The following is a 26,049-nucleotide window of genomic DNA, read 5'->3' as shown; positions in this document are numbered from 1 at the left end:
TTATCTCTGCATGTATAAAATATATAAAAATATATTTAGTCTTGATTTACTTTAAAAAAATTTTTTTTTTTGACAGGCAGAGTGGACAGTGAGAGAGAGAGAGAGACAGAGAGAAAGGTCTTCCTTTGCCATTGGTTCACCCTCCAATGGCCGCTGTGGCCAGCGTGCTGCGACCGGCGCACCACGCTGATCCGAAGGCAGGAGCCAGGTGCTTCTCCTGGTCTCCCTTGGGGTGCAGGGCCCAAGCACTTGGGCCATAGCAGAGAGCTGGCCTGGAAGAGGGGCAACCGGGACAGAATCTGGTGCCCCGACCGGGACTAGAACCTGGTGTGCCGGCGCCGCAAGGCAGAGGATTAGCCTGTTGAGCCACGGCGCTGGCCTTTAAAAATTTTATAAGGTGAACATATTTCACGTATTTCATATATACAGATTAGAGAGCACAATGATACTTCCCACTCTACCCTACCTCCCTGTCCATGTTCCCCCTCCCTCTGCCTTCCTTATTTTTCCTTTTAATTTTTACATGACATACTTTCAGTTTATTTTATAATCACAAGCTCACCCTTCCACTAAATAAAAAATTCAACCAGTAGTAAGTAGAAGAACCACTGCTTCAGTGAGCTTTTTGAAGTACCCTCATATATAACAAGCTAAGTCTTAATCTTAGGGAACCTCTTTCCCTAAGGGATCCCTTAGGGATCCTGCTGCTTCAGATTTACCCCTGTCTGGCCATTTTTGTTTTGACCCCTGACCAGAGTTCATCCCAGTTCTATAGTATTTATTCTCACAACTCACACTCCAGAGGAAGCAAAATTTTGAATGAGGGATAAGCAATTGCAATGAGATGAGACTGTTTTGTCTTCCAGGTTATGTTGGGCCAGGGGACTCGGGCTTCATTTCATCCATTTGATCTCAAGTTATTATTTGTTCATGAAGCAGATTTTGTTTGCCTTTCATATACCTTATTCCAGAGTATATATTCTACAATCAACTATATTTTAATCAGAATTTAACTCTCATATCATACTTTAACTGCACTGCAGTATTGCTGTTTATTCTCTTTTTGTAAAATAATAATATAGGATCTCAATAGGTTGGTAATTGTGATTGTATTATATCTATAATCTCAGAATCTTTCTGATACACCTGTCTGGGGCTAAATGGCCGAGTATTTGGAGGTCCATGGTATAGAGGGAAATGCTGATTGGTTTGATAACATTTAATGATTGCAATGATGTTTGGTAATATTCTATGTGCAGGAAAGCAGTATCATATATCAAAAAATACACTGATTCTTGGGCCTGGGAATTGATCTATTATGTCATGTGTTATGATCCATTTTAAATAAATATTATCTTTTTTTCCTAAGTCACTAGATAATTTCACTTAGGCTGGAGAAAAGACAAAACTGATGAGTACATTAAGAAATAAATAAAATTTTGCATTAGGTGCATAATCTTTTTTTTTTTTTTTTTTTTTTGTTTTTTTTTTTTAACTTTTATTTAATGAATATAAATTTCCAGTATACAGCTTATGGATTACAATGGCTTCCCCTTCCCATAATTTCCCTCCCACCCGCAACCCTCCCCTCCCCCGCTCCCTCTCCCCTTCCATTCACATTAAGATTCATTTTCAATTCTCTTTATATACAGAAGATCAATTTAGTATACATTAAGTAAAGATTTCAACAGTTTGCACCCACATAGAAACACAAAGTGAAACATACTGTTTGAGTACTAGTTATAGCATTAAATCAAAATGTACAGTACATTAAGGACAGAGATCCCACATCAGGAGCAAGCGCACAGTGGCTCCTGTTGTTGACCCAACAAATTGACACTCTAGTTTATGGCACCAGTAACCACCCTAGGCTGTCGTCATGAGTTGCCAAGGCTATGGAAGCCTTCCAAGTTCCCCGACTCTGATCATATTTAGACAAGGTCATAAAAGACAGGGTGAGGATAGTAACCAATGATCCTAAGAGTGGCATTTACCAGGTCTGAACAATTATACAGCATTAAGTGGGGAAGAGGACCATCAGTACACACAGGTTGGGAGTAGAGCCATTGGTGGTAGAGTAGAGGTTATGATTACAAAGGAATGAGGCCCAAGTGCACTAGACAGGGTCTAGAACAAAGGACAGAGTCATTATTAGAGGAGCTAAGAAAGGTGCTGTCTAAGCTACAATTAAGTTTTCTGATTGAGAGGCAAGTAGAACCTGATAGAAGGGGCTTGATAATAATCTGGTGGGCTTTAGGCCTTGTAAGTTAAGAGGCCCAGACCTATCTATCTCTTCACATGGGGTATATCCTAAGGGAGGTGTGAACCTCCTAGGGGAAGGCACTCTGTTGACTTTCATTACTTGGCTGGCCTGGGAGGAGAGCTGGCCAGGTAAAGGCAGGTGGCATCTCTAACAAGAAATTTACAGTTCTGCCTGCAATGTTGCTGACCCTACTTGACCATACCCTCAGCTGCAGTGGTCACTTTGGAAGTTGGGCTGAGTGAAGGGCTTTTCAGCTTGGAGCCAATAAGATCTGTGGCTCTGACCTGGGCATCCTTCGACTCCAGGGCAGGTCCATTTCCAGTGACCCAACTCTTGGCAGAGCTGCCAGGGCTCTTCACAAGCTGACTTCTGCTGAAGCCCAGACTTACCACATTGAAAGCCACTGCAGTGGACTGGCCTGTTGGGTCTCCTTGAGGGCAGATCACCGTACAGATCAGCCATTAATAGGCCTGCCACCCATTGCTTCTGATGTCTAGCTTTCTTTTCCTCCTGGTTTGTGTTAAAGCAGACCAGAGGATGCAAGTCAAGGGAGTGCCCATGTCCCATCTCTAATCTTCGGTGGCCTGAACTACAAGTCTATAGTCACAGGCATGTTCTGTAGTAGTTTTTCTAAGGTAGACAACGCCCATGAGGAAAATTATATTCTCACTTTAAAACTTTCTTTCCCTTTGGTCTGAAAGGGAGGTTTTTTTTTTTTTTTTCTACTTACTGTATACTTCGCTGATGGCGAAGTGAATCTAGCTATGAGATTATTATTTAAGCTCTTATTTTGGCTATGCTATTACAGAAAAATGTTAGCCATCTCTTATAAGGTCTAAAGATTAAATTGTGTGTCCTACAGATTCCTTCATAATAGAATTAGTTCCCTACCTTGAAGAGAATAGAGAAATGAAAGAACAAGTTGGGCTTAGAATAGAGAAATGAGGGAGCAAGTCCTAGATCACTTGCTGACAATAGCAATATTACATGAATACTTAGCAAACCGTTTCAACCCTTAGATAAGAACTTAATAAAACATTTACCAGAAGGTCCAATGCCTTCTATAAATTTTAAGAATCATGTATTTGAAAACACCTCTTAAATATCTAAGATGGTGTAGTTTGTTTAACCAGTAAACTTAAGCACAACCATATAAAATGTTTTTAGTTTCTTTCTACCAACAAGTTTAAAACATATGATACACAGATTCAGGTCACACAAATTAAAATGTATCTTTGATTGATTTTAGCAGCTTAAATTTATGGACAATCTTATCTAAAAGCCATTTAAAATAAAACTCTTAATAAAATTTCCCCATGTAGACATACAATATGTACACACATATAACATAGCATAATAGACCAATATCAAAATCCAAAATATCTGGTTGAACTAAGATTCCTTAAAATCATGACATAACATAGACCAAATTTGATCATTGTTACAAGGTGATTATTCACGTCTTTGAAAATAAGCACATAGTTAAATAACCCATAGCTCTTAATAAAAATTCAGCTGTTTTTGAACAATTAGAATTTAACAGACATCAAGAGAACATAATAGATTACTTTAACACATTGCTCTAACAGTGCATCAGAGTTTAATTCTATGTCAAAGAGAAATTGAGCTTCCTGTGATCTTTTGCTGTGAGGTTTCCTTCCTTTACCTTCTTTCATATTGGTGACCATGTTTCTGTGTTTCTGTGTGTAACACATCTTTAAGCATCTTTTGCAGGGCAGGATGAGTGGCAACAAATTCTTTCAGTTTCTGTTTGCTATGAAAAGTCTTAATTTCACCTTCATTCACAAATGAGAGCTTTTCAGGATATAATATTCTGGGCTGGCAGTTTTTCTCTCTTAGTACCTGGGCTATGTCTCGCCATTCCCTTCTAGCTTGTAGGGTTTCTGATGAGAAGTCTGCTGTGAGTCTAATTGGAGATCCTCTGAGAGTAATCTGACGATTCTCTCTTGCACCTTTTAGAATCTTTTCTTTATGTTTCACTGTGGTGAGTTTGATTATGACGTGTCGTGGTGAGGATCTCTTTTGGTCATGTTTATTAGGGGTTCTATAAGCTTCCTGTACTAAGATGCCTCTGTCCTCCAAACCTGGGAAATTTTCTGCTAGTATCTCACTGAAAATGCCTTCTAATCCTTTCTCCCTCTCCATGCCTTCAGGAACTCCTAGAACCCGAATGTTGGGTTTTTTAATAGTATCCTGTAGATTCCCGACAATATTTTTTAGATTTCTAATTTCTTCTTCTTTTCTTTGGTTTGCCTGTTTCCTTTCCTGTTCTCTGTCTTCTAAGTCTGATATTCTCTCTTCTGCTTCGCCCATTCTGTTTTTAAGGCTCTCTAATGTGTTTGTCATTTGATCTATTGAATTCTTCATTTCATTATGATTTCTCGTCACAATCACCATTTCTTGTTCCACTAGTTGTTTCATTTCATTTTGATTCCTCCTTAATATTTCACTTTCACGAGAGAGATTTTCTATCTTGTCCTTTAAGGATTTCTGTAGTTCAAGAATTTGTTTTTGGGAACTTCTTAATGTTCTTATCAATGTTTTGAGATCCGCTTCTTGCATTTCTTCTATCTCATCATCTTCATAATCTTGAGTTGGGGTGTCTTTTTCATTTGGGGGCGTCATAGTGTCTTCCTTGTTCTTGTTACCTCGGTTTTTGCGTTTGTTGTATGGCATGTTGGAGATATTTGGTTTCTTCACTGTGGTGTTTTTTTTTTTTCTTGTTATACTATGACTCTAGATTAAGTGGACTGTCTGCTTTTGGTGGAGCCTTAGAGGCTTGAGATGGGTGTGGACTGAGAGCTGTGTTTGGTTCCTCAGGGTTGAGGGTGTGTCAAGATGACACTCCCAGGTTAGGTGTGGTAAATCTCTCTTTCTTTTGTTGATTCAAAAGGGAAGTAATTCCGCACAGCTGAATGTAATTGGAGGTAGTTAGCAGGCAAATGATATACCCACAGGAGCCAGAGATTGGAAGCTCTTTCCCAAGGACCACACAGGGAATCTCTGCTGCCCTCGGTGTGGGCTCCAATTCTCCTGCAGTCTCCCACTGGGTTGCCAAGTTAGATGCTAATCTCCAGTTATTTCACCCCTCCTCCCAGAGTCAGGTTTTTCTGCTAGGCTCAGGGCCGGTGCAGACCTGAGGTCGCCCTGCTTATGACGTATGTCCAAAATGGCGCCTGCTCTTTGTCTTGCTCGCCCTTGAGGGGTGAGCGGAGAGAGAGAAACTCGTGTCCGTATCGGTCACTTTTTTTATTTTTTTCCTCTCTCTCTTCTAGTTAGCCTGGTGAACTTTTCCCCACGGAGTTTCAAGCCTCGTTCCCTCTAGCCTCTTCTTTCCGCTTGCCCGCTGGTGTCTCGGGCTATGGAGGTTCGGCTCACCTCGCGTTCCAGCGCTGGTGCGTTGAGTCTGCTGCTGGTGTCCCGAACTTGGGCTCCCACGCTCTCCACGCAGGTCCACTGTGAATCACTAGTTCCGGAAGAGTTTCCTCTGCTTTTTCTTCCCCTACTCTTCCTTGACCCTGCAGTATCTCCACTTTTATTAACCTGTGTCTTGCCGAAGAATATCAATGTGCTCCCTTCCTATTCTGCCATCTTGGATTTTCCTAGGTGCATAATCTTACAGCATCCCCTGCTGCCTACCTGCTCTGTGCGCATTCCACAAGAACCTCACCGGCCGTTTTATTGACCAGACTCCTCGTCCATCTACAGAGCAGTATTAATTCACCAGGCATTATTAATTCATCTTCTAACCCGTTCAGTCATGAATTTGTCCCGAGCAGCACCTCCATCGACACAATGATTTGTGTTTGCACAGACATTCAATCAGTGCGACTCTGCCGAGCTTCGCACAAGGGCAAATTCGCTTTTAACAGATGTATATTCAAAAATTAAAAAGCAAAACAAATTGCTGCCGGCAAGTTCAGACTCCCTCAAGGCAAGGACAGCATAAAAATGGCAGGGACCAGCACTCCGTCACTCATGACCGAAGCTCACAGACTCACTGAGTTGCACCGAGTTGAATTAAGCAACAAATTAGAAAGATGAAGGGTATCCTGGCCCCACCATCTTTATTCCTTCTAACTCCAGGCACCACAGAGAGAGAAATGACTAAATCTCTATTTTAATAGCTGCTGTCAAGAGTTTTGCTCAGTAGGGCCCATTTCAGTGGCTCCTGGTGGTAATATATGGCATTTTCCTGATTAACAGCCGTTTTATAACCTCTGTAATTGGCCACAAATCAGGGGAATGTCATAATGTAGCAAGAAAACATTCCCATCTCCGTCATAGCCTTGGCTTGGTTTTCTGGAGGAATTATTACTTGAGTAGTTTGTGGGTTTTCATTACTTTAAATAATGTACTACCTGAAGTACAAAAAGAGACATTTAAATTAATGAATAGTTCTTCTGTGTCCTAACCCTTTCAACCACTCCTGTCCTTAGCTTTCCTTTTTCCTTAGGAAAAAAGTGTCGAAAATGGCATCACTTTTATTTGTGCATTTCTGGTGTCTTAGAGGGAAATAGAGGCAGGGGCAGGGCTGGGAGTAGGGCAAGGTGAGAAAGACACTCAGGTCAAATGTAAATTTAAAGTGGCACCAAGAAACCCATAGTAAGGAAAAATATATTTTAATGTAATATTTCATTTTTTAATTTTTGTTAATTTTTCTATAGCCAGAATACTGCTCAGACCCCTGGGTTGGATTAGTTATGTGCCTCATTTAGAACTTGATCTGATGTTTTATTTTAAGTGCTAGGCTTATATAAATTTTCTTTTGATATTTTAGTTGTATAAATAAGTTTTTTTGAAGGTGTTTTAAAAATTTATTCATTTATTTTATTTATTTGAAAGGCAGAGAGAGGGAGGGGGGTGGGGAGAGAAACTTCTGTCTACAGGTTTACACCCCAATGTCCACAGAGGCCTGGGCTAGGCTTGAATGAAGCCAAGAATTAGGGATTCAATCTGGGCCTCTCGTGTGGGCACCAGAGATCCATGCACTTGAGCAACTGCTCCTGCCTCTCAGAGTGCACTTGAGCAAGAAGCTAAGTCAGGCTTGAAGCCAAGACTCAAATCCAGGCACTCCAGTAGGGAGTGCAGGTAACCCAAGTGGTCTCCTAACTGTTATGCCAAATGCCTATTCCAATGTAATATTTTTAAAAAGTCGAACTTAATGGCAAAAATCCCATGATGAGTAAAATATTAAAGTCTTGAACAATGGGAGGATATGCCGCTGCCCCTGAACTTGAACAACTCACTGCACTCATCTCCCTGCAACCCTCCCCTGGGCAAGGCTGTTGGACAGGAAGGAGGAGCGGGGAACACAAACTATTGGGCTCAACTCCATTTGTTCAACAGGAAAACACATTTTGGTTCCTTACAGTCCCTCTTCAGATCGCAATAAGAGTTACCTCCAACACACAGTGGTGCAGGCTGGGAGTTTTATTTCACCTGTGATACACAGTCCAAATCATTTTACTATCAAAACACCATAGATAAGGGAGACAGATCTTGTGATTCTGCATAAGCCTCTATTGGAAACTGTCTTATTAGTTTAAAGCATGCCAAATATAATTATTTTAATTCCATTTTTAAAGATAAAGAGCAATGTCATTAATTTCAGAAAACATTGATTTTATTTGGACTAGTCACTATATTATACACTAGAAGATCTAAATTTACAAGACCTAATGTTTTTCCTCAAGAAGACAGAACCTAGTCATGATGCAGTCCTTTGATGAGTCTGTGTGACAACCCCACAGAGACGGAACGTATGGATCTTGGAGGCCTCGTAAAAGGTAGTGAGATGAAAAGGATGCAGGATGAGGCATTCCAAGGAGAAGGAATGACATTGTGAAAACATGGGCTCTTGGACTGGTAGTATGCTTTGGAGGGACCCTGAATATTCAGGTAGGTTGGCAAGATGGATAGAAGCCAGAAAGTTGTCAGGGATGAGACTGCAGGGAGGAAGAGCAGGCAATTCAAATGACAAATGTGATACAGGAATGAAATAATAAATATAATAGCTTATGTAGAGAGTTACCATGTTTAATATGTTAACATAAAACTTATAATACATCTGGGAATATTGAACACACTTTGATTCTTGAATCAGGAATAAAGCATCTAGAAAAATATATTTAAAAGATTCGAAAAATTTTCAGAATCCACTAACAAAATTGAAAATTTCATAGACAATTCCACATCTGCTTACTCATTCCTTTGTGATTGCCATTTCTGAAGCCAACACAACATGAAATCTGGTACTCAAAAATTTATTGTGCTAAAAGTTCTAACAGTCTAGATATAGGTAAAATAATGCTATGGATATTAGACTTTAAAATTATAAATTATGAGCCAATAAAAAATGAGATATGAAGACAGAATATTGTAAAACAGGTAAGAAAGTTTACTTGCATTCAATCATACAGAATAATCAGACATATCATGTTGAAACAATTATATACTCCAACAGTGTGATAGAATATTCTACCAGCTACAATACAGTTAACCTGCACATAAGAAAGAGTGGCCAGACTCACCTTTGACATCCTGTGCCAGCTTCTTGGCCTCGTTAAGAATCCTGAAGCTTTTCTGAAGAGAGCTTTTGGCATCTTCTCTTAATGAACCTGGAGGACTTGTTGCCTGTGGACAGGGAGAAGAGTGTCAAGTATGCAAAGCCATAGAATCAAGGAGTGGAACTATCTAGAAGATAGTTGGTATATACAGTTTACTTTCAGCAGAGTTCGGGGCTGCAAATTTAGAACTGTCACTCATTAGCACATGTTCGGTAAACTTAGGAGGCTGCTTATCTGGAGATAAGAGGATTCAGAACAGAATCCTTAAGATCTTTAAGAGGCAAGTGGAGCAAGTGAGACAGGCTGAGACTGCAGAGAGAGGAGAATCAAGGAGAATATGATTTTAGGATTTTTTTTTTTTTAAGATTTGATTCATTTATCAGAGAGGCAGCATGACATATAAGGAAAAAGAGGGAAGGAAGGAGGTGGGGAGAGAGGGAAAGAGAGAGATTGACAGATCTTCCATCCATTGGTTGACTCCCCAAATGGCTGCAACAGCTGGGGCTGGCTCAGGCCAAAGCTAGGAGTCTAGAACTCTATCTGGTTCTCCCACATGGATGGCAAGGACCCAAGCACTTGGGCAATTTTCTTCTGCTTTTCCAGGTGCATTAGCAGAGAGCTGGATAAGAAGCAGAGCAGCCCAGGACTAAAACTGTTGCTCTGATATGGGACACCGGCATTGTAGGCAGCGTTGGCTTAACCAGCTGCACCACAATGCTGGCCCCAATTTTATGATACGGAGAGAAACAGAAATGACTCAATTCTGGCAGTGTTGCAATGTCATAACTGGTCAGTATTATCAAGTGTTGCTGAATTCAAGAACATCAAAAAGTAAAAAGCACCCACTGACTTCATCCCTAAGCACATTTAACTCTAATTGTGTAATGAGTTGGGAGCATTTCTTATATCCTTCATGTGTCGAAATGTTCCTTTGAAAAATCCATCTCAAAGTACCATGGCAGACTACAATTTTCTAAATGACAATCTCTGAGCTATAATCACCTCCTAGCAAAGATGTATTTGTTGAGGCTTAGATTTTAAAAAGTGACACAAAGATAATGGAATGGAAAAGGATCATTTAACTTGACTGTCTAGTTATCCATTTTAATAGTGTATGCTCCTCAGCAATCATTACATAATACACGTATACCAAGAGATAAATCAAATAAGATCTTATGTGTAAATGTTAAATTGGAAAATCATTTCAAGGAATAAGTAGGGCTGAAGAATACCAAATACTTGATGTTATAAATCTGAACTCATTTTATCTCAGACAAAATATTTTTCAAAGACATCTGCAGTGCTAAAGTAGCACTATTTTTATCATTTATGTTATATGAGCATTAAACTATGAAAAATTACAGAACTTGACTACTACTGTGGTCAAATTTATTTTAATATATTCTTCCAACATCATTCATTTAAATAATCTATTGCTCACAGAACAGACTGATCATACAATACCATGATATCTACAATAGTTCATATCAGAAGCAGAGATAAATAACATGAGACACTGACAATATGGCATTGTGCATCTCTACTGCAACAGATAACCTTAGCAGGTTACACTGGGGAAAACTGATGGTGCCTTCCACAAGGAACACAGGAATTCTTAGTGCTATGGTTTGTCTCGGAAATAAGGGACAGTAACATCACCTAAGTGTCATGTATCTTGAGGAAAAAAAGTAGAGTCTCAAAATTAATGGCACAATTCCAATGCAGTTTACTAAAAAAAAATTATACTTCTGGTTATCCACTTAGTTTCTATATTTGATCCAAATGCACACACTGTTCTAACTCCCTTGGTTATAGGCTTTCTGACTCAAAATGGATTAGAGAGAGGAAATTACAAAGAATGAAGGTGTGAAAATTCTCTAAATAGACGTATGAAAACAGCCGAAGTGACAGCTGGCAATCTGTCTGACAATGAGGAAAGAGAAAAGATAAATCTAAAAAGTAGGAAGAAGAATTTCTACAGCTCAGGAGCCCAACTCAATTTGAAGAGCAGTAAAATGTTATAGGGATAAAATAGGTCTCACTAGATACTAACACAATTGTAATAAAACAACTAATGTCGATCACGATGATCCTGAATCATCAGGATAATTACGAGACAAATACCCCCCCCCCCGGCCCCGCAAAAAAAGGAATAAAAACAAAAGACCATGACAGACAGATAAGCCAGGATCCCCTACACTTTCTCAAGATGTGAATGCCTTTTTATAAGAACACAACTTGACAAACATTCAAAAGCACAATTTTAAAGATGACCTTGGATGTGTAAAGCACAGCATTAAAAGAGGGAGTGAGGGCAGAGTTGCTGTGTGGGAGACAATGCAAGGGAATAGCTGAAAGAGAGGAGAGGGACCAGGGTCACACAGCACAGACATCGGAGGCTCAAGCCCAGGCTCTGGGAACTCTTGAGGGACGACGACCACTGATGACCAATATTCATTTTTCATTATGATATCTGCAACAGCTTTCAAATATTGAGGTACACGTGGCCTAAATAATGCCTACAATGCACAGAGTGCTGCTTTCATATATTTACACCAGGGAAACCATCCCGACAATCAAGGTACAGAACACGTCCATCCTCGCTTTTGAATCTGTCCCTTCCATGCACCCCCGTCTCCCTCTTCATCCCCACACACTGATCTGCTTTTGATCACTACATATTTGCACTTTGGAGATTTTTATGTAAGTGGAGTCTTTCTATCTGAATTATTTTCCTGTTGTTGTGCTTGTTTCATTTGGCAGAATTTTGATTTTTACACACATTGTGTATTAATATTTGGTCCCTTATTTATTAGTGAGTAGAGCTGCAACAAATAGGTATACCGCAATCTATTTATTTACAGACTTCTTCATGGACATTGGTTTCCAGGTTTGGCTAGGGTAAACAGAAGTACTATGAGGCCGGCGCCATGGCTCAACAGGCTAATCCTCCACCTTGCGGCGCCGGCACACCGGGTTCTAGTCCTGGTCGGGGTGCCGGATTCTGTCCCGGTTGCCCCTCTTCCAGGCCAGCTCTCTGCTGTGGCCAGGGAGTACAGTGGAGGATGGCCCAAGTGCTTGGGCCCTGCACCCCATGGGAGACCAGGAGAAGCACCAGGAGAAGCCGCGGCAACCATTGGAGGGTGAACCAACAGCAAAGGAAGACCTTTCTCTCTGTCTCTCTCTTTGTCCACTCTGCCTGTCAAAAATTAAAAAAAAAAAAAAAGTAGTACTATGAATATCTGTGTACAAAGCTTTGTATGAACACATATCCTCAATTCTCTTGGGGTGAATTCCTGGAAGTAGAATGGCTGATCATATTGTGTTTGCTTAAAATTTTAAGAAACCACCCATTTATTTTCCAAACAGATTTGTACCCCATCAGCAGTGTATAGGAGTTTCACTTGTGTACAACTTTGCCAAGACTTCATATACTTAGTCATTTTGAATTTTAGGCATTGTAATAGAGTTTGCATCATTTTGGCTTTAATTTGCAATGTCCTGATGACTAACAACATGCTTATTTGCCATCTTCTTTAGTCGAGTATTTATTTTAGACTTTTGTTTGGGGCTGGCACCGTGTCGTAGTGGGTTAAGCCATTGCTTTTGGTGTTGGCATCTCATATGGGAACTGGTTCAAGTCCCCACTGCTCCACTTCTGATCCTGCTCTCTGCTAATGGCCTGGGAAAGAAGTAGAAAATGGCCTAAGTACTTGGACCCCTGAACCCAGGTGGGAGACCCAGAAGAACCTCCTAGCTCCTAGCTTCAGATATGCCTGGGTCCGGCTGTTGCAGCCATTTGGGGAGTGAACCAGAGGATGCAAGATTCTCTCTCTCTGACTCTCTCTCTGTAACTGCCTTTCAAATAAATAAATAAATCTTTAAAAAAGGCTTTTGTTCACTTTTTATTTGGTTTATTTTTATTGAGCTTTGAAGGATACTTATACGTAATCCGGATACATGTTTGCTGTCAGATTAATTTGGGGTTATATTATTATAGTTTGTTGCTTATCCTTTCATTTTCTTAAAAGTTAATTTTTGAAGCACAGATCTCAATTTTGATGAAGTATAATTTATCAGTTTTTCCTGAGTCACCTTCAGTATTGTATCTATGAATCTTTGCTTTCCTCAAGATCATAAAGATTTATATTTTCTCTGATTTTAAAATAAAATGAAATATAAAATATAAAAAATATAAAAATAGTTTTTCAGCTATATTCATTAAAGATATTATCTACTATTTGTATCAGTAATATTGGCCTCATAGAAAGAGGTGGGAGGTGGGGCCGGCACTGTGGCGTAGTGGGTAAAGCCACCACCTGCAGTGCTGGCATCCTGTATAGATGCTGGTTCAAGTCCCAGCTGCTCCACCTCTGACCCGGCCCTCTGCTATGGCCTGGGAAAGCAGCAGTGGAGGATGGCCCAAGTCCTTGAGCCCCTGCTCCTGCGTGGGAGACCTGGAAGAAGCTCCTGGCTCCTGGCTTCAGATCAGCACAGCTCTGGCCATTGCGGCCATCTGGGGAGTGAACCAGTAGATGGAAGACCTCTTTCTCTCTGCCTCTACCTCTCTGTAACTCTGCCTTTCAAATAAATAAATTAAATAAATTAAAAAAACAAATATGATTTTAAAAAAGTTGGCAGGTATTTTTTCCTCTTCAGTTTTCTGTGAGAACTTACAGTTTCATTAAATGCTTGGTTTTGGAGTGAATTTTGCTAGTTTGTGATTTTCGAAGAACTTGCCCATTTCATCCAAATTGTTGAACTGTTGGTATAAAGTTATTCATAATATTCTTTAAAGAGATTTATTGATTTGAAAGACATAGTCACAGAGACAGAGAAAGTGAGAGAGAGAGAGAGAGAAGGGGAGAGGGAGAGGAAGAGGGAGAGGTGTCTTCCATCCGCCGATTCATTCCTCAAATGGAAACCAGAGCCAAGCCAGACTGAAGGCAGGAGCCAGGAGCCTCTTGTGGGTCTCGCATGTGGGTGCAGGGGCCCAAGGACTTGGGCCATCTTCTACTGCTTTCCCAGGCCATAGCAGAGAGCTGGATTGGAAGTAGAGCAGCTGGGACTTGAACCAGTGCCCATATGGGATGCCAGCACTGCGGGCAGTGGCTTTACCTGCTACACCACAGCACTGGCCCCCATAGTATTCTCTTAAATACCCTTTACTATCAGCAGAAGTTGTAGTGCTTTTACTTCTCGCTTTTCCTGATACTGGTAGTTAGTGACCTGAGTTTTTCTGGAAAGTCTGGCTGGATGATTATCAATTTACTGATCTTCTACTGGAAAACCATGCTTCATCCAGCAGTGCAAATGAGCCCAGGACTGAAGATTAACTGCACACAGACGTCCCTGCTGCCCAGCTTCTGTCTTCTTGTTTCGGAATATCACTTCCTTTCTGCTTCCACATCTCTTGTCTTCCCTGCTTTTCACAAACCTGCTGTTTTCTTTCTGGATCGTTAGTCAATGCTGATATAATGAGACACATACATACGGGAGTACAGGGGATATCACAGGATAGGTTTCACGGCAAGTTAGGGAGGCAGGGCATTTTGACGTGTGGACCAGGAAGCAAGTACTTCAGTTCCATGGAGCTGTAGAGTTTGTGAAGCGAGTGTTCAGAAGTAAGGTTTAGGTCAGGGTCAATTTTTGGAAGTTCTGAATATCATCAGGAGGAAACTGGGAAGTGGGCAGTTTGGAGCCATTGACAGTCTCTGGGTGGGAGAGGACCATCAGAGCTGTGGTCTAAGATGAATTGGGTAGCTGTGCAGAAGAGGAGGAGTCATCAGGTGGCTGCTGCAATTGTATATGTCAGAGGAAACAGAGCAGTGATCTCTGGCAAAGACTGTGGAATTGAGAGATTTGAAGCAAAAAGACAGACTTCAATGTCTGAAGAAGCTCCTCAAAATATTAATGAGCTGATGGCATACAACCGTCAGTTATAAATAGTTGGGAAATAATCCAGGTTTAGAGGACAGGCTTTTCCTACGATAAGCAAATGGGAAACATCACCCTCTCACGCATGAACAGAGAACTGTTTCAGCTCATTGGAATTTGCAGCGAACCTTCTCCAACGTTGCTTAGTAAGTTACTGAAGCACGTCAACAATATCAGGACAGGTGATGAAGCAGCATTTTTCAAGCTAATTATACTTCATGTATATTCATAAGCATCACAGCTGAGTTTCTGAGCTGTGTCTACAGCATATGTGAAATATAAATGAGTCAGAGTTGCAGGATACTTTATTTCTTGTCTTTTAAGAAGTTACATTTTTATAACAACACATTCTTAGTATTCTCAGTGTGTATCTATATACATATATATGCATACATATATAAACTATACAAATTTTATATCACATGAAGTAGAATATATTAAACCTAAGTTGCTGTATGCCTTTATTCATTCATAACTATTTATAAAAATGTGAGATAATTAAATCATCTGAGTTGGAAACGTATAAGAAAAAATGAAATCATAGACTATGAAGATTTAATAGAGGGCCTGGCACTGAACTGTATTTTAATATGTGCTGGTTTCCTTCTTCCTACTATATGTTAAATATTCATAGTGACTCCTGTGAAAGCATTTTGTCGCTGATTGATGAGAAAAGAGTTGATTACCCCATGAAAGTTTTTAGGTGTCTCAGGCACCACAGTAAACCCTGAGTGTTCAAAATGGAAAGACCATGTCCTTTCCTAATGGACCCGGAGTGGAGCAAGGAGACAAACAAAAAAAGCTACTTACAGAAAAATTTACCATCACCATAGCGAATCACAGAAGCACCTGTGTATTTTGCTGTCCATGAAGGTACTGTTAAGGGTGGCCGATGTGAAGGTGGGTTAGTTTACCCAATGGACTCACCTGTACCTCAATGATGTATTTTCTAAACAAGTCTACAAGTTATTGCTGCTGCTTTCTATATTCTCATTTCATTATTTTTCTAAATGTTCCATCAATAATTCATTAAAGACAGATTTTCTGAATGCATTGAAGATAGTAAGGTAGTAACTGAAGGAAAGTAGTAAATGGAAATTTATCAGCATGGTTTATGATCTATTCCATTGCTCTCTCTTTATGAAATAATTTATTTTAGGAGGCAAGTCTCACACATTCCCACAGGGGTTAATGTGCTAAAATAATGTGTAACTTCCATAATTTCAAATTTAATAGATTTCAATAAAAATAGTTTGAAATGTGATGATTCACTGTAATGTATTTTCATGTCGTATGAAGAATGAATGAGAAGAAATTCATATTCTGGTATGTTATACTGCTGTTAGAAGCCAGGGACAATTTTCTCACTACAATAAAGTAAATTCTCAGAAGAAATGCTGGAATCTAGCCCTATATTTTTGAAAAGGTTTATTTATTTATTTAAAGGGAGAGTTACAGAGAAAGCAATCTTTCATCTGCTGGTTCACTCCCCAGATGGCCATAACAGCTGGGCCAGGTCCAGGCTGAAGCCAGGAGCTTCTTACAGGTCTCCCACTTGGGTGCAGGAGCCCAAGGAACTAGGCCACTTTCTGCTGCTTTCCCAGGTGCATTAGCAGGGAACTGGATCAGAAGTAGAGCAGCCGGGACTTGAACCAGCACCCATATTGGATGCTGGCACCTCAGGTGGCAGCTTTACCTGATATGCCACAGTGCTGGCCCTGGGCACTACAGATTTTTAAAGTAATTCGCTTTTTTTTGAGAAATAAAAACAATATGTATGTGATATTAAATGATTTAAGTTAAAAAATAGTTAAATAGGAATCACCCATATGTGCAAAAATTATTTGCATAGGAAAATGTAATGGCAGAAATAGAACAATATTACCAGAGCACTTGTGATAATGAGATTATGTACATCTATATTCTCTCCCTCTTGCTTGTCTGTATTTCCTATTTTTCTATACTGAAGATTAACTGCTTTTGTAATAACTTTAAAGATCATGCACAATTTTACTTTTTTAAAGATTTATTTGAAAGTCAGAGTTACACAGAGAGAGAAGGAGAGGCAGAGAGAGAGAGAGAGAGGGAAGAGAGAAGAGAGAAAAGAGAGAAGAGAGATCCATCCACTGATTCACTCCCCAATTGGAGGCAATGGCTGGAGCTTCTCCAATCCAAAGCCAGAAACCTGAGCCTCCTCTGGGTCTCCCTCAAGGGTGCAGAGGCCCAAGGACTTGGACCATCTTCCACTGCTATAGCCTGGGAGGGCCATAGCAGAGCGCTGGATTGGAAATGGAGCAGCCGGTACTCGAACTGGCACCCATGTGGGATGCCAGCACTGCAGGCGGTGGCTTTACCTGCTGTGCCACAGCGCTGGCCCCGCACAATTTTAAAATAAGGAAATCATTATGTGTCACCTTTAAAGGTGTTTTAATATGACCTGCATATTTTTACATAGTACAGGATATGAAGAAGAAATAGTGGATAAAAGTGAGTCACGAAATTAGTCAAACTGATAGGCTTGATCAGAAATCTTTTGAAAGACTGTAGACCTATGTGGGTGCAAACTGTTGACATCTTTATACTAAATTGATCTTCTGTATATAAAGAGAATTGAAAATGAATCTTGATGCAAATGGAAGGGGAGAGGGAGCGGGAGAGGGGAGGGTTGCGGGTGGGAGGGAAGTTATGGGAGGGGGAAGCCATTGTAATCCATAAACTGTACACTGGAAATTTATATTCATTAAATAAAAGTTAAAAAAAAAAAAGAAAGACTGTAGGCCCCTGGAATTCCATGGAGTGTCCTAGGGTGGCAGAGGCATGAAGTGAGTCTCCATTGAAGACTCAAAGCAACTAAACCCATAAAAGGAGACTCAGAGATGCAATAGGAAATCCTCAGAATTGCTCACAAGAATTTAGAAGTTTTGATGATGAATGTTGTGTTTGATAGGAACACCAAGGAAGATTATGAAGATAATAATAATAATTTATTACTATGTAATAATCATTTTCCTCCAGTAGCAACATGGGAATCATAATTGCTCCTGCACCCAGGTGTCCGCAGGTCTGCTGCAGCAAGGAAGCAGCTAGACGAGCGGCTGCACACAGAGATAGAGTGAAGATGCTACAAGGAGGCTTGGTTTTGATTAAAGGCAAGAAAGAAGCATCCAGGAGCCAGTGTTGAGGTCTAATGGGTAAAGCTGCGTGTACTGCCAGGATCCCATTATGGGTGTCAGTTCTTGTGCTGGCTGCTGCACTTCCAGTCCAGCTCCCTGCTGGTGGCCTGGGAAAAGCATCAGAAGATGGTTTAAATGTTTGGGCCTCTGCATCCACGTGGGAGATCTAGATGAATCTCTTGGCTCCTGACTTTGGCCTGACCCAGTGCTGGCTGCTGTGGCCACCTGGGGAGTGAACCAGCAGATGGAACATCTGTCTCTCCCTCTCTCTATAACTCTTTCAAATAAAAAATACACCCTTAAAAAAAAAAGACAGAAAGAAAGAAGCACTTATCAAGTGAAGACCATTCTCTGAGGGCTTAGAGTGTTCTCCCCTTTAAGGTCCAGAATCAAACCCACCAAGGCAATCTCACATCTTGACTGTTACGAGTATGGATGGTAAATACTAGGGCAATGTCAACAAATTTAGTTCAAAAGTTTGCGCAAACTTTGAATATTTACAGTATTATCCCAAGGAGTCTCTGGTTGATAACACGAGCTACTAGACATTTATTATTTTATGATTTGAAGTTTTAAAAACATGTTTAATGATTGGTCTCAAGAGGCAAATTTACTTATCTACTTTTAATAGATTGTTGGATTTTTTTTTAAAAGATTCATTTATTCACTTGAAAGGCAGAGTTACAGAGAGAAAGGGGAGAGACACAAAGAGAGATATCTTTCATCTGCTGGCTTGCTCTCCAAATGGCCACTGGGGGTGGGCTAGGCTAAAGCCAGGAGCCAGGAGCTTCATCCAGGTCTCCCATATGAGTAGAAGGGTCCCAAGCACTTGGGCCATCTTCTGCTGCCTTCCCAGACACATTAGCAGGGAGCTGGGTTGGAAATGGAGCAGCCAGGACTGGAACTTGTGCCCATCGGGGATGCTGGTGTTGCAGATGGCAGTTCAATCTATTGTGCCACAATGCTGGCCCATTAAATTGTTTTTTAATTACTGTCTCAAACCTATCGTGTGTAAAGAAAATCACTAGAGTCAGCATCGTTTGATGAATATGTTTTTCACATACAGACTTAATATTCTTCTATGTAACTTAGATTCTTACTGATTTTTTCATATTCACAATTATGTGAATCACTTAGTTCTCAGGTAACTTGCTGAATGGTTGATGAAGAAGAAAAAATGCTCACCAATTTTAGTGACAGATTCAACCATCACATCAATTACAGAGTTATACCATTTTCCATTCATATTACTCTCATATAAAATGTAAATTGCAATAATTACACACACTAATAAGCAGCCAAAATTGCTGTTCCATTGACTGCTATGGAAGGGTGATAAAATACAAATTTTAAAGTTTGCAACTTGGCTGAAACCATACCTCTTGGACCTTTTGAATGTAATAGGTTCTCATCTAATATCTGCACAGTCCATTATGCAGAAAATGAAAACTCAAAAACAACCTCTCAAGTATTCTTTATCTCATTTGACTCAAACAATTTCAGAAGTTCAATTTCAGAAAGACAGGAGCTGGTGCTGTGACACAGTAGGTTAAGCTGCCCCTGTGACTTTGGCATCCTATGTCGGAATGCCAGTTAGGGTCCCTGCTAATCCACTAGTGATCCAACTCCCTGCTAATGTGCCTGGGAAGGAAGCAGAGGGCCCAAGGATTTGGGTACTTACCACCCATGTTTGAGACCCACATAGAGTTCTGGGTTCTGGTTTTGATCTGGCCCTGCCCCAGCTGTTGTAATCATATGGGGAGTAAGCCAGCTCATGGAAGACCTTTCTTTCTGTTTCTCCCTCTCTGTCACTCTTTCAAATAAAATAAAACTTTTAAAAGAATGTTTAAAAAACCAATTTATAAGCAAACACTCATTAGAAACGTGTTAATGTTAAATCCTATTGCAGGGCTGGCACTGTGGCATAGTGGATAAAACCGCCACCTGCAGTCCTAGAATCCCATATGGGTCCTGGCTGCTCCAATCCTGATCCAGCTCTCTGCTATGGCCTGGGATTTTTTTTTTTAAAGATTTATTTATTTGAAAGACAGAGTTACAGAGAGAGGTAGAGACAGAGATAGGTCTTCCATCTGCTGAAGCTTCTTCTGGGTCTCAGATGTGGGTGCAGGGGCCCAAGGACTTGGGCCATCTTCTACTGTTCTCCCAGGTCATAGCAGAGAGCTGGATTGGAAGAGGAGCAGCTGGGACTAGAACTGGTGCCCATATGGGATGCCAGCGCTTCAGGCCATGGCTTTAACCCGCTGCGCCACAGTGCCGGCCCCCAATGGCCTGGGAAAGCAGTAGAAGATGGCCCAAGTCCTTGGACCCCTGCAGCTGCGTGGGAGACCCAGAAGAAGCTCCTGGCTCTTGGCTTCAGACAGGCACAGTGGCAGCCATTGCAGCCAACTGGGGAGTGAACCAGCAGATGGAAGACCTCTCTCTCCATCTCTCTGCCTCTCCTCTTTCTGTGTAACTCTGACTTTCAAATAAATAAGTAAATCTTAAAAATCATATTGCAAGATTTACAGTATTTCATGATATGATATATTAACCCATAACAGTGATGTCAAACTAATTTCCTCTTTTTCAGTTTATTTAATGTGAAGTTGCAGAATTTTTAAACTTTTATTTAATAAATATACATTTCCAAAGTACAACTTTTGGATTAAGCGGTTTTTCTCCCAATAAAAAAATCAATAAAATAGGCCGGCGCCGCGGCTCACTGGGCTAATCCTCCGCCTTGCGGCGCCGGCACACCGGGTTCTAGTCCCGGTCGGGGCACCAATCCTGTCCCGGTTGCCCCTCTTCCAGGCCAGCTCTCTGCTATGGCCCAGGAGTGCAGTGGAGGATGGCCCAGGTCCTTGGGCCCTGCACCCCATGGGAGACCAGGAGAAGCACCTGGCTCCTGCCATCGGATCAGCGCGGTGCGCCGGCCGCAGCGCGCCTACCGCGGCGGCCATTGGAGGGTGAACCAACGGCAAAAGGAAGACCTTTCTCTCTCTCTCTCTCACTATCCACTCTGCCTGTAAAAAAAAAAAAAAAAAAAAAAAAAAATCAATAAAATAATAACATTTACAACAGCTATAGCTTCACTTTCATATCCACTGCAGCATTATTCACAATAGCTAAGATACTGTAGAATCAGCCTAGATGTCCATTAATGGTTGAATGAACAATGAAAATGTGGTGTCTTTATACATGAAAAATTAGTTAGCCTTTAAAAAGAAAGAAATCCTGTCACTTGTGGTAACTATGGGTAAACCTGGTGGGCATTACACTAAGAAAAATAAACTAGACACAGAAAGACAAACACCACATAATCTTTCTTATAGTGGAATCTATGAACGGTAGTTACCAGAGGCTGAGTGGAGAAAGTACTGGGGAGATGGTCAAAGGATATAAAATTTCAGGACAAGTAATTTCAAGAGATCTAGTATGTAACATGGTGAGTGTAGTTAATAGAAATGTGCTGTACTCTTAAAAATCACTCTGAGAGATTTTAAGTGTTCTCATCATAAAAAATGTAAGATACTGTACACATTAATTAACTTGATTTAGCAACTCTACAATTTATATATGTTTCAAAATACCATGTGGTCCATAATAAATGTAATTTTTTGGTAATCAAAAATAAATCAATTGAAGATACTAAGTTCTAAGCTCTGAGGACTATATATACTACAGAATTTAAGCTATGGGGAAATAAAAGCCAACTGCTGTGTTTCTTGAAAGGTACTACTTTAGGGGCAGGCATTGTGCCACAGCGGGTTAAGCTGAAGCCTGCAACTCTGGCATCCCATATGGGCACCAATTTAAGTCCTGGCTGCTCCACTTCTGATCCAGTTCCCTACTAATGGCCTAGGAAAGCAATGGAAGATGGCCCAACTGCTTGGGCTCCTGCCAACCACGTGGTAGAAATGGGTGGAACTGAGGCTCCTGTCTTCAACCTGGCCCAGCCCTGGCTTTTACAACCATTTGGTTAGTGAACCAGAGGATGGAAGATCTCTCTCTCTTTCAAAAACTAATTTTTTTAAAAAAAGATATTAATTTATCTGACAGCTTATTACATAGGAAATATGCACTCAATTTGCAGACAGATATATTTCTCAGATTCTGACCTACTAACTTCCCCTAATTTGATGAGCCTAATTCTGGTCTATTAACAAATAAAAAACCTTACATGACATCTATATTCAAACACATTCAACACGATCTTGAACTAAATAGGGAAAGAAAGTAATGATAGTTTTCCTTTGAAATTTTCTTCTCTGTTCAACTTCCTTATCTACCATAATATAAATATCATCAATATTTAAACCCTGGCTATTGTAGCCATTCTAGATTCTTAGTTTTTAGATGAGAGGGAGTACGCACTGTATACCAGATGTCACCTATATGAAAATCAGAGGATGCTGTGTGTGAAATAGAATATTTGGACTCATCTGTGGTTAGACACAATTTTTTTTTCTATGAGCAGTATGATTGGGTATCTATTGTCAAATCAAATTGTAATTCTGGAAATTCTGTAACCTTTGATCCACTTGTCTTGACCTCATCATGGTGGTTTTCTCTACTCATCGCTATTCCATGGCCTCTTGGTATTATCTTCTGAAACAATTGTTCTTAGGAGTAAAACGATACCCTTATCTCTTCTATTGAGGAACGTTGTGTTTTTTTCATCATACTATTTGTTGAACTCTTTTACTTAGTGTAGGGTTAACCTCACAATCATTAAGTGGAAAGTAGGTCTTTGTAAAAATTAAGAGTGGGAATGGGATAGGGAGGAAAATGAAGGGTTGGAGTGTGGGCGGGAGAGAGAGAAGTATCACCATGTTCCTGAATCTGTACAAATGAAATACATGAAACTTGTATAACAAATACAATTTTTAAAAAATCAAAAAATAAATTTCATCCTTATTTCTGAGGAGTCTTTGTTTTCTTACTGTATATTTCACATCCTCTAAGAGAAATGTCCGATATCTTCACTCACCCTTGCAGTCCTTGGGTAAGTTAGAAAGAAGCATCCCCCCTGGGCTACATATGTCAAAGTACACAGCACAGAAAGCAGTCTCCTGACCAGTGTCACTGCCATAGGCCCGATCCTCTGGGTCATACAATCCGACCTAGACTGGGTATGTATCTCTTCCCTTCAGCCTGGTGGACACCTCTCTGTGAACCACCCCAGCATGGGCCTGTGGGCATTACCACCCCTCAGACTTTTGTGCTTACTGAACCCACACCTTGAACAGTAGAGAATAAGCCAGGAAAGAGATGTGCAGAGTCTGGAGAAGGCCAGGCGTTGGACACCACGTGTAAGAGAAAGGGTACGAGTCAGTCATGGCAAGAAAAACAGACCACTCCCTCCATGTTGTTTTATGAAAAAGAGCGCCCCTTCTCTTCTGCACAAAGCCAACGGCACTTCCCCATCAACTGAACCCCACTCGAAAAAATCAGAGGCCATCGCTGAAGGAAATTGAGTGGCTCCAGAGAAAAGACTTTAAGGCTTCCATGGAACAATTATGTAAGGAAGGATCATTGATTGTGAAAATACGAAAGTTAAGGAGGTAGAACCTTAGAGGAGGAAGGGAAGAGAGAGCACTAAAAGGAGGGATCAGGGCATAGATAACTTACTTTAGGGGGAAAAAAAGATTTATTTATTTGAAAAGCAGAGAGTGACAGAGAGAGATTGAGATATTGAGAGAGGGGTCTTCCATCTGCTGGTTCACTCCTCAAACAGCCACTACAGCCAGGTCTGGATCAGACCAAAGCCAAGAGCCTGAAACTCCATCTGTGTCTCCTATGTGGGTGGCAGGGGCCTGTTACTTGGGCCATCTTCTGCTGCCTTCCAAGGCACATTAGCAGGAAGCTGGATGGGAAGCAGAGCGAGGTGGGCTTGAAACAATGCTATGACCGGAAGTCTAATTTGTCACGAATTTGTTAAAAGTATGAAGTCCATTGATTATGGAGCAGAAAATAAAGCTCTAATTCAAAAAATGATTAAAAAATACTACACTACATAAAATAAACAATAAAGATCACTAAGATTAAAATCTTGAGTTATTTTTGAACTTTATAAAGGACACAGTTTCACAAAACCAACCACTGTGTAAATCTAAATTCTTTCCTCATAAATAAGAATTGTTAAATAAACAAAAAAACAAAAATTAAAGTATGTTGTTTGGAACAGAAAAAAATAGTGAAGTAACTAAACAGGATGACTGACCTATATTTGGGAAATGAACTAAAGCTCATTCATCATGCCATTAATTAAATAGATAATGCCTTATTTTAATGAAATATGTGATGGCATGTTTATATTTTTTACTAAGAACAACAGTAAGAAATGAAATGTTTGAACTACTGTAGAAGTGGTTGCTGGGGCTCACGCTGTTGCATAGTGGGTAAAAAGCTGATGCCTAAAGTGCCAGTATCCCATATGGGCACTGGTTTGAGTCCTGGCTGCTCCACTTCCGATCCAGCTCTTTGCTATGGCCTGGGAAAGCAGAAGATGGCCCAAGTCCTTGGCCCCTGCACCCACATGGGAGACCCAGAAGATGCTCCCGGCATCAGATTGGCACAGCTCCGGTCGTTGCAGCCAGCTGGGGAGTGAACCATCACATGGAAGACCTCTCTCTCTCTTTCTCTCTCTCCCTCTCTCTCTCTCTCTCTCTGCCTCTCCTTTTCTCTCTGTGTAACTCTGACTTTCAAATAAATAAATAAATAAATCTTAAAAAAAAAAGAAGTGGTCGCTTTTGGAGATGTAAACATAGACAGGAGAAATATTAGGCCACAGAATTATTAGTTGACTAATAATTGATTTAAGGAAAATAAAAAAATGCATGCATTTTAAAACAAGAAAGAAATTTTAGGGTCTCTTTGTGTAATGAATGATGGTTGTTGTTTAATTTCCAAACCTACTTTCTTTATTTTTTTGTTGGAAAGATCTTGCAAGACTGGTTTTCTACCTCTTATTTTCATTTTTAAGTAGAATATTTAACTGAAAAATAATTTAAACATAAAGATAAGTCAAAAAGCAAATACAGATACTGATATTCTCATCATCATGAGATGAATGTGAACTTTTCTCTGTATTTGTGCAGTCTTTGTATATTATTTAATAGTGTTTTATTGAAACACGGCTCTTTTACTTTCACTTGATATTGTTTTATTCAAAAGTTTGCATCTCTGTTTAAATGATTGGTCTATAGTTTTTCCTTTTGATAATGCTGTTTTCTATAGGATTTTGCTATTCAGATTACACTAGCTTCAAAAAATAAGCTGGGGAGGGGCTGGCACTGGGCACAGCAGGTTAAAGCCCTGGCCTGAAGCACCCGCATCCCATCCCATATTGGCACCGTTTATAGTCTCGGCTGCTCCTCTTCTGATCCAGTTCTCTGCTATGACCTGGGAAAGAAGTAGAAGATGGCTCAAGTCCTTGGGCCCCTGGGAGACCCCTGGGAGACCCGGAAGAAGCTCCTGGCTCCTGGCTTCAGATCGGCGCGGCTCCGGCTGTTGCAGCCATCTAGGGAGTGAACAGTGGATGGAAGACCTATGTCTCTGTCTCTATCTCTCTCTGTAACTCTTTCAAATAAATAAAATAAATCTTTAAAAAAAATAAGCTGGGGAAGCACTTTTTCTATCTTTGGATCAATTTACACATTCACTCCTTGACATTTTGGTAGACAATTATTTTGCTGCCAGTAATTTAGTAACTAGTGATTCAATTTAGTTGATTGTTATAGTTAGCCTCAGGTTTACTCCCTTGGGTTAATTTTGGCCTAGGCTTATTGCCTAGTTCATCTAAGCATTCAAATTAATTTAAGTAAGGTTACTCATATATTTGAGCATATTTAAGTAAATATATATTTTTTAAAGCTAGGCTGTATAGTTACGTTCCCTTTCACTGTTAAGCCTGTTCAGATGAGTCATCCTGCTTTGTTTGCTTAATTGTTTTTCTCTTTATTTGCCTGTTTATTAGGAATAAGCTTTGTTTTGTCCACCCTATCTAATGTACTTTCTCTCAACCATTAATCTGCTTTTATTTTTATTTCTTTCTTTGTGCTTTTTTTGACTTCTTTATCAGAAA

At 40.3% G+C, this 26,049-nt stretch overlaps 1 protein-coding gene across 1 annotated transcript in view; it reads right to left on the bottom strand.

Annotated features, from left to right (window-relative positions):
- The window catches only part of LAMA2 (laminin subunit alpha 2), a 698,138-nt gene that overhangs the window by 105,124 nt on the left and 566,965 nt on the right, over positions 1-26,049 (bottom strand). Inside the window, exon 41 of the mRNA XM_062187263.1 lies at positions 8,818-8,920. Within this exon, the coding sequence (XP_062043247.1) occupies positions 8,818-8,920 (103 nt within the window). The remainder of the gene's footprint in view (positions 1-8,817; positions 8,921-26,049) is intronic.

Source organism: Lepus europaeus, chromosome 3 (genome assembly GCF_033115175.1).
Source record: "Lepus europaeus isolate LE1 chromosome 3, mLepTim1.pri, whole genome shotgun sequence".
NCBI classification, from domain to species: domain Eukaryota; kingdom Metazoa; phylum Chordata; class Mammalia; order Lagomorpha; family Leporidae; genus Lepus; species Lepus europaeus.
This window is presented reverse-complemented; position numbering and strand designations above follow the sequence as displayed.